This window comes from Oncorhynchus nerka, linkage group LG24 (genome assembly GCF_034236695.1).
Source record: "Oncorhynchus nerka isolate Pitt River linkage group LG24, Oner_Uvic_2.0, whole genome shotgun sequence".
In the NCBI taxonomy this organism is placed as follows: Eukaryota; Metazoa; Chordata; class Actinopteri; order Salmoniformes; family Salmonidae; genus Oncorhynchus; species Oncorhynchus nerka.
Genome location: NC_088419.1, coordinates 13148654 through 13159172, shown reverse-complemented (window position 1 = coordinate 13159172; position 10519 = coordinate 13148654). Strand labels below are relative to the sequence as shown.

The window sequence follows — 10519 nt, the reverse complement described above, 5'->3', positions numbered from 1 at the left end:
TGATTAACTGTCTCTGACCTGTCTATATACACCCCTGATTAACTGTCTCTGACCTGTCTATATACACCCCTGATTAACTGTCTCTGACCTGTCTATATAAACCCCTGATTAACTGTCTATGATCTGTCTATATAAACCTTTGATTAACTGTCTCTGACCTGTCTATATACACCCTTGATTAACTGTCTCTGACCTCTCTATATAAACCCTTGATTAACTGTCTCTGACCTGTCTATATAAACCCTTGATTAACTGTCTATGATCTGTCTATATAAACCTTTGATTAACTGTCTCTGACCTGTCTATATACACCCTTGATTAATTGTCTCTGACCTGTCTATATAAACCCCTGATTAACTGTCTCTGACCTCTCTATATAAACCCTTGATTAACTGTCTCTGACCTGTCTATATAAACCCTTGATTAACTGTCTCTGACCTGTCTATATAAACCCTTGATTAACTGTCTCTGACCTGTCTATATAAACCCTTGATTAACTGTCTCTGACCTGTCTATATAAACCCTTGATTAACTGTCTCTGACCTCTCTATATAAACCCCTGATTAACTGTCTCTGACCTGTCTATATAAACCCTTGATTAACTGTATCTGACCTGTCTATATACACCCCTGATTAACTGTGTCTGACCTGTCTATATACACCCCTGATTAACTGTCTCTGACCTGTCTATATAAACCCTTGATTAACTACCTCTGACCTGTCTATATAAACCCCTGATTAACTGTCTCTGACCTCTCTATATAAACCCTTGATTAACTGTCTCTGACCTCTCTATATACACCCCTGATTAACTGTCTCTGACCTGTCTATATAAACCCTTGATTAACTGTCTCTGACCTCTCTATATACACCCCTGATTTACTGTCTCTGACCTGTCTATATAAACCCTTGATTAACTGTCTCTGACCTGTCTATATACACCCCTGATTAACTGTCTCTGACCTGTCTATATACACCCCTGATTAACTGTCTCTGACCTGTCTATATAAACCCCTGATTAACTGTCTATGATCTGTCTATATAAACCTTTGATTAACTGTCTCTGACCTGTCTATATACACCCTTGATTAACTGTCTCTGACCTCTCTATATAAACCCTTGATTAACTGTCTCTGACCTGTCTATATAAACCCTTGATTAACTGTCTATGATCTGTCTATATAAACCTTTGATTAACTGTCTCTGACCTGTCTATTTACACCCTTGATTAATTGTCTCTGACCTGTCTATATAAACCCCCTGATTAACTGTCTCTGACCTGTCTATATAAACCCTTGATTAACTGTCTCTGACCTCTCTATATAAACCCTTGATTAACTGTCTCTGACCTGTCTATATAAACCCTTGATTAACTGTCTCTGACCTCTCTATATAAACCCTTGATTAACTGTCTCTGACCTGTCTATATAAACCCTTGATTAACTGTCTCTGACCTGTCTATATAAACCCTTGATTAACTGTCTCTGACCTGTCTATATAAACCCTTGATTAACTGTCTCTGACCTGTCTATATAAACCCTTGATTAAATGTCTCTGACCTCTCTATATAAACCCCTGATTAACTGTCTCTGACCTGTCTATATAAACCCTTGATTAACTGTCTCTGACCTCTCTATATAAACCCTTGATTAACTGTCTCTGACCTGTCTATATAAACCCTTGATTAACTGTCTCTGACCTGTCTATATAAACCCTTGATTAACTGTCTCTGACCTGTCTATATAAACCCTCGATTAACTGTCTCTGACCTGTCTATATAAACCCTTGATTAACTACCTCTGACCTGTCTATATAAACCCTTGATTAACTGTCTCTGACCTCTCTATATAAACCCTTGATTAACTGTCTCTGACCTCTCTATATAAACCCTCGATTAACTGTCTCTGACCTCTCTATATAAACCCCTGATTAACTGTCTATGATCTGTCTATATAAACCTTTGATTAACTGTCTCTGACCTGTCTATATACACCCTTGATTAATTGTCTCTGACCTGTCTATATAAACCCCTGATTAACTGTCTCTGACCTCTCTATATAAACCCTTGATTAACTGTCTCTGACCTGTCTATATAAACCCTTGATTAACTGTCTCTGACCTCTCTATATAAACCCTTGATTAACTGTCTCTGACCTGTCTATATAAACCCTTGATTAACTGTCTCTGACCTCTCTATATAAACCCTTGATTAACTGTCTCTGACCTGTCTATATAAACCCTTGATTAACTGTCTCTGACCTCTCTATATAAACCCTTGATTAACTGTCTCTGACCTGTCTATATAAACCCTTGATTAACTACCTCTGACCTGTCTATATAAACCCTCGATTAACTGTCTCTGACCTCTCTATATAAACCCCTGATTAACTGTCTATGATCTGTCTATATAAACCTTTGATTAACTGTCTCTGACCTGTCTATATACACCCTTGATTAACTGTCTCTGACCTCTCTATATAAACCCCTGATTAACTGTCTCTGACCTGTCTATATAAACCCTTGATTAACTGTCTCTGACCTCTATATAAACCCTTGATTAACTGTCTCTGACCTGTCTATATAAACCCTTGATTAACTGTCTCTGACCTGTCTATATAAACCCTTGATTAACTGTCTCTGACCTGTCTATATAAACCCTTGATTAACTGTCTCTGACCTGTCTATATAAACCCTTGATTAACTGTCTCTGACCTCTCTATATAAACCCCTGATTAACTGTCTCTGACCTGTCTATATAAACCCTTGATTAACTGTATCTGACCTGTCTATATACACCCCTGATTAACTGTCTCTGACCTGTCTATATACACCCCTGATTAACTGTCTCTGACCTGTCTATATAAACCCTTGATTAACTACCTCTGACCTGTCTATATAAACCCCTGATTAACTGTCTCTGACCTCTCTATATAAACCCTTGATTAACTGTCTCTGACCTCTCTATATACACCCCTGATTAACTGTCTCTGACCTGTCTATATAAACCCTTGATTAACTGTCTCTGACCTCTCTATATACACCCCTGATTAACTGTCTCTGACCTGTCTATATAAACCCTTGATTAACTGTCTCTGACCTGTCTATATACACCCCTGATTAACTGTCTCTGACCTGTCTATATACACCCCTGATTAACTGTCTCTTACCTGTCCATATAAACCCCTGATTAACTGTCTATGATCTGTCTATATAAACCTTTGATTAACTGTCTCTGACCTGTCTATATACACCCTTGATTAACTGTCTCTGACCTCTCTATATAAACCCTTGATTAACTGTCTCTGACCTGTCTATATAAACCCTTGATTAACTGTCTATGATCTGTCTATATAAACCTTTGATTAACTGTCTCTGACCTGTCTATATACACCCTTGATTAATTGTCTCTGACCTGTCTATATAAACCCCTGATTAACTGTCTCTGACCTGTCTATATAAACCCTTGATTAACTGTCTCTGACCTCTCTATATAAACCCCTGATTAACTGTCTATGATCTGTCTATATAAACCTTTGATTAACTGTCTCTGACCTGTCTATATAAACCCTTGATTAAATGTCTCTGACCTCTCTATATAAACCCTTGATTAACTACCTCTGACCTGTCTATATAAACCCCTGATTAACTGTCTCTGACCTCTCTATATAAACCCTTGATTAACTGTCTCTGACCTCTCTATATACACCCCTGATTAACTGTCTCTGACCTGTCTATATAAACCCTTGATTAACTGTCTCTGACCTCTCTATATACACCCCTGATTAACTGTCTCTGACCTGTCTATATAAACCCTTGATTAACTGTCTCTGACCTCTCTATATAAACCCCTGATTAACTGTCTCTGACCTCTCTATATAAACCCTTGATTAACTGTCTCTGACCTCTCTATATAAACCCCTCATTAACTGTCTCTGACCTGTCTATATAAACCCCTGATTAACTGTCTCTGACCTGTCTATATAAACCCTTGATTAACTGTCTCTGACCTGTCTATATAAACCCTTGATTAACTGTCTCTGACCTGTCTATATAAACCCTTGATTAACTGTCTCTGACCTGTCTATATAAACCCTTGATTAACTGTCTCTGACCTGTCTATATAAACCCTTGATTAACTGTCTCTGACCTGTCTATATAAACCCTTGATTAAATGTCTCTGACCTCTCTATATAAACCCTTGATTAACTGTCTCTGACCTGTCTATATAAACCCTTGATTAACTACCTCTGACCTGTCTATATAAACCCTCGATTAACTGTCTCTGACCTCTCTATATAAACCCCTGATTAACTGTCTATGATCTGTCTATATAAACCTTTGATTAACTGTCTCTGACCTGTCTATATACACCCTTGATTAACTGTCTCTGACCCCTCTATATAAACCCCTGATTAACTGTCTCTGACCTGTCTATATAAACCCTTGATTAACTGTCTCTGACCTCTCTATATAAACCCTTGATTAACTGTCTCTGACCTGTCTATATAAACCCTTGATTAACTGTCTCTGACCTCTCTATATAAACCCCTGATTAACTGTCTCTGACCTGTCTATATAAACCCTTGATTAACTGTATCTGACCTGTCTATATACACCCCTGATTAACTGTCTCTGACCTGTCTATATACACCCCTGATTAACTGTCTCTGACCTGTCTATATAAACCCTTGATTAACTACCTCTGACCTGTCTATATAAACCCCTGATTAACTGTCTCTGACCTCTCTATATAAACCCTTGATTAACTGTCTCTGACCTCTCTATATACACCCCTGATTAACTGTCTCTGACCTGTCTATATAAACCCTTGATTAACTGTCTCTGACCTCTCTATATACACCCCTGATTAACTGTCTCTGACCTGTCTATATAAACCCTTGATTAACTGTCTCTGACCTCTCTATATAAACCCCTGATTAACTGTCTCTGACCTCTCTATATAAACCCTTGATTAACTGTCTCTGACCTCTCTATATAAACCCCTCATTAACTGTCTCTGACCTGTCTATATAAACCCCTGATTAACTGTCTCTGACCTGTCTATATAAACCCTTGATTAACTGTCTCTGACCTCTCTATATAAACCCCTGATTAACTGTCTATGATCTGTCTATATAAACCTTTGATTAACTGTCTCTGACCTGTCTATATACACCCTTGATTAACTGTCTCTGACCTCTCTATATAAACCCTTGATTAACTGTCTCTGACCTGTCTATATAAACCCTTGATTAACTGTCTATGATCTGTCTATATAAACCTTTGATTAACTGTCTCTGACCTGTCTATATACACCCTTGATTAATTGTCTCTGACCTGTCTATATAAACCCCTGATTAACTGTCTCTGACCTGTCTATATAAACCCTTGATTAACTGTCTCTGACCTCTCTATATAAACCCTTGATTAACTGTCTCTGACCTGTCTATATAAACCCTTGATTAACTGTCTCTGACCTCTCTATATAAACCCTTGATTAACTGTCTCTGACCTGTCTATATAAACCCTTGATTAACTGGCTCTGACCTGTCTATATAAACCCTTGATTAACTGTCTCTGACCTGTCTATATAAACCCTTGATTAACTGTCTCTGACCTCTCTATATAAACCCTTGATTAACTGTCTCTGACCTGTCTATATAAACCCTTGATTAACTACCTCTGACCTGTCTATATAAACCCTCGATTAACTGTCTCTGACCTCTCTATATAAACCCCTGATTAACTGTCTATGATCTGTCTATATAAACCTTTGATTAACTGTCTCTGACCTGTCTATATACACCCTTGATTAACTGTCTCTGACCTCTCTATATAAACCCCTGATTAACTGTCTCTGACCTGTCTATATAAACCCTTGATTAACTGTCTCTGACCTCTCTATATAAACCCTTGATTAACTGTCTCTGACCTGTCTATATAAACCCTTGATTAACTGTCTCTGACCTGTCTATATAAACCCTTGATTAACTGTCTCTGACCTGTCTATATAAACCCTTGATTAACTGTCTCTGACCTGTCTATATAAACCCTTGATTAACTGTCTCTGACCTCTCTATATAAACCCTGTCTATATAAACCCTTGATTAACTGTCTCTGACCTGTCTATATAAACCCTTGATTAACTGTATCTGACCTGTCTATATACACCCCTGATTAACTGTCTCTGACCTGTCTATATACACCCCTGATTAACTGTCTCTGACCTGTCTATATAAACCCTTGATTAACTACCTCTGACCTGTCTATATAAACCCCTGATTAACTGTCTCTGACCTCTCTATATAAACCCTTGATTAACTGTCTCTGACCTCTCTATATACACCCCTGATTAACTTCCTCTGACCTGTCTATATAAACCCTTGATTAACTGTCTCTGACCTCTCTATATACACCCCTGATTAACTGTCTCTGACCTGTCTATATAAACCCTTGATTAACTGTCTCTGACCTGTCTATATACACCCCTGATTAACTGTCTCTGACCTGTCTATATACACCCCTGATTAACTGTCTCTGACCTGTCTATATAAACCCCTGATTAACTGTCTATGATCTGTCTATATAAACCTTTGATTAACTGTCTCTGACCTGTCTATATACACCCTTGATTAACTGTATCTGACCTGTCTATATACACCCCTGATTAACTGTCTCTGACCTGTCTATATACACCCCTGATTAACTGTCTCTGACCTGTCTATATAAACCCTTGATTAACTACCTCTGACCTGTCTATATAAACCCCTGATTAACTGTCTCTGACCTCTCTATATAAACCCTTGATTAACTGTCTCTGACCTCTCTATATACACCCCTGATTAACTTCCTCTGACCTGTCTATATAAACCCTTGATTAACTGTCTCTGACCTCTCTATATACACCCCTGATTAACTGTCTCTGACCTGTCTATATAAACCCTTGATTAACTGTCTCTGACCTGTCTATATACACCCCTGATTAACTGTCTCTGACCTGTCTATATACACCCCTGATTAACTGTCTCTGACCTGTCTATATAAACCCCTGATTAACTGTCTATGATCTGTCTATATAAACCTTTGATTAACTGTCTCTGACCTGTCTATATACACCCTTGATTAACTGTCTCTGACCTCTCTATATAAACCCTTGATTAACTGTCTCTGACCTGTCTATATAAACCCTTGATTAACTGTCTATGATCTGTCTATATAAACCTTTGATTAACTGTCTCTGACCTGTCTATATACACCCTTGATTAATTGTCTCTGACCTGTCTATATAAACCCCTGATTAACTGTCTCTGACCTGTCTATATAAACCCTTGATTAACTGTCTCTGACCTCTCTATATAAACCCTTGATTAACTGTCTCTGACCTGTCTATATAAACCCTTGATTAACTGTCTCTGACCTCTCTATATAAACCCTTGATTAACTGTCTCTGACCTGTCTATATAAACCCTTGATTAACTGTCTCTGACCTGTCTATATAAACCCTTGATTAACTGTCTCTGACCTGTCTATATAAACCCTTGATTAACTGTCTCTGACCTGTCTATATAAACCCTTGATTAAATGTCTCTGACCTCTCTATATAAACCCTTGATTAACTGTCTCTGACCTGTCTATATAAACCCTTGATTAACTACCTCTGACCTGTCTATATAAACCCTCGATTAACTGTCTCTGACCTCTCTATATAAACCCCTGATTAACTGTCTATGATCTGTCTATATAAACCTTTGATTAACTGTCTCTGACCTGTCTATATACACCCTTGATTAACTGTCTCTGACCCCTCTATATAAACCCCTGATTAACTGTCTCTGACCTGTCTATATAAACCCTTGATTAACTGTCTCTGACCTCTCTATATAAACCCTTGATTAACTGTCTCTGACCTGTCTATATAAACCCTTGATTAACTGTCTCTGACCTCTCTATATAAACCCCTGATTAACTGTCTCTGACCTGTCTATATAAACCCTTGATTAACTGTATCTGACCTGTCTATATACACCCCTGATTAACTGTCTCTGACCTGTCTATATACACCCCTGATTAACTGTCTCTGACCTGTCTATATAAACCCTTGATTAACTACCTCTGACCTGTCTATATAAACCCCTGATTAACTGTCTCTGACCTCTCTATATAAACCCTTGATTAACTGTCTCTGACCTCTCTATATACACCCCTGATTAACTGTCTCTGACCTGTCTATATAAACCCTTGATTAACTGTCTCTGACCTCTCTATATACACCCCTGATTAACTGTCTCTGACCTGTCTATATAAACCCTTGATTAACTGTCTCTGACCTCTCTATATAAACCCCTGATTAACTGTCTCTGACCTCTCTATATAAACCCTTGATTAACTGTCTCTGACCTCTCTATATAAACCCCTCATTAACTGTCTCTGACCTGTCTATATAAACCCCTGATTAACTGTCTCTGACCTGTCTATATAAACCCTTGATTAACTGTCTCTGACCTGTCTATATAAACCCTTGATTAACTGTCTCTGACCTGTCTATATAAACCCCTGATTAACTGTCTCTGACCTGTCTATATAAACCCCTGATTAACTGTCTCTGACCTGTCTATATAAACCCCTGATTAACTGTCTCTGACCTGTCTATATAAACCCCTGATTAACTGTCTCTGACCTGTCTATATAAACCTTTGATTAACTGTCTCTGACCTCTCTATATAAACCCCTCATTAACTGTCTCTGACCTGTCTTTCTGACCTAATGTTGTATCGTCCTCTTGATAATCTGTTGTTTTATGTCAGTGATACACTGAAAGATATAAAAGGTACATACAACCACATCACTCACTCACTCACTCACTCACTCACTCACTCACTCACTCACTCACTCACTCACTCACTCACTCACTCACTCACTCATGTGCACAAGTACAGTTCATGTGGGCACACACATACTCATACACATACATGTGAACACACGCATACACCCACTAACCAAATGTCTTTGAAGTCTGGGTTGAATGGGAACGGGGCTTCTGTCATCTCAGGAAGTATTCATGCAGTGTGTCTGAGGAGCACGCAGACGATCACCAGCAGTTTTCACAGCAGCTGTGTACCGACACTGCAGGAAGGGGTGGAGAAGAGGCTGGGCTGAAGAGGAAGAGTGAGTGCATGAGAGAGGGGGGAAGGTGAGCGAGACAGAGGGAGGGAAAGACTAGAGAGGGGAGAAGAGAGGAGGAACGCTTGGACTACTGCCATTGTTTCCCAGCAACAGCGGGAGCAGGAATGTACTCTTTCCCCACCTCCCAGTGGGTTTTCTCTCGTTTCTTTCCCTCTTTTCCGTTCATCCCTCTCCTGGAGTTGCACCGTCTCCCAGTGCCTTACTGGCAGGAGAGAGAGGAGGAACGGAACGGCGAAGCGTGAGAGCGCTGCAGAGGTGGAGACTGAAGGGTTACCAGAGCGAGAGAGAGAGAGAGAGAGAGAGAGAGAGAGGGGTGAAAAAGAGGAAGAGGGAGTGGTTAATGAGTGAATAGGGATTGAGAGAAGGCAGGCAGGAGTGCTTAGATGGAGCAAGAGAGGGAGAGGAAAACCGCAATAGAGAGAGAGCGCTATTGGAAGGTGTGTGTTGGGAGTTTACACTTGGAGAAGAAGATCGCAGCGAAGAAGGGGAACAAAAAGGGAAGGTGTTAATATAAGACCAGAGGAGAAAGAATGGAAAAGGGAAAGACCAGATGTTTGTCTGTAGAGCTGTGGTGACAGAACTGCAAAACGTTTGTAATCCAGGAACAAACTGAGAGGAGGCACTTCTACTTTCTGGACTGCGTTTCTGTACCTGGGAGGATTTTACTGGCCTGAGCACATTGTCATCACACTGCGCAAAGGTGACTATTGGGGGGAAAAAAAGATGATCGGTCTCAAGGTTGCACCAAACCGTATTCTACTCTTTCCTCAATCAGCTAAAATCACCTAAAACTTTGGCGGACCCTCTTCCCCCTCACCGGGACCGCTGTACTCTCAGCCACGTTTGCCACCACTGACACCCGTTGCCATGCGTCAGCCCCACCTCTTCCAACTTCACCGGTTTCCACAACTCCCTCTCCGTTTGGAGCGTAATCATTTCTCCTCCCCCCTCATTAAAAACTATCCCACCCCTCCTGAACAGTCCTCGCTCGTCGGGACTATGGAATACACCGGCTCTATACTGTGATGATTATGAGAAAGCACAAGTATCGTCACGTCTACAATTTGTGGCTAGGAACTCAGAGTAGATAATGGATTGGAGAGAACTGTGAGTACTGTGGTTCTGTCTCTTGCGAATATTTACTTATTTACTTCGATTTCATTTTTTTTTTTTCACTTTGTATTTCATTTCCATCCTCATATTCTCATGTTGTTATGATAGTACATTATGAATGATGGGAAATTCAAACTATCAATGTTGACACTCTGACAATTTTTGTGATGGGCAGTTTTGCGCTCCAAAATGGTTTACTTTACCCTCGTTCTATGCTCAAAAA

At 39.6% G+C, this 10519-nt stretch overlaps 1 protein-coding gene across 3 annotated transcripts in view; it reads left to right on the top strand.

Annotated features, from left to right (window-relative positions):
* Positions 1–10519, top strand: part of kif26aa (kinesin family member 26Aa) — a 191312-nt gene that overhangs the window by 125709 nt on the left and 55084 nt on the right. Inside the window, exon 1 of one of the 3 annotated variants that reach the window (XM_065008630.1) lies at positions 9479–10290. The exons of the other annotated variants lie outside the window; for them this stretch is intronic. Within the exon in view, the coding sequence (XP_064864702.1) occupies positions 10274–10290 (17 nt within the window). The 5' untranslated portion in view covers positions 9479–10273. Of the gene's footprint in view, positions 1–9478; positions 10291–10519 lie in introns of those variants that run through there. 3 annotated transcript variants of the gene reach the window in all.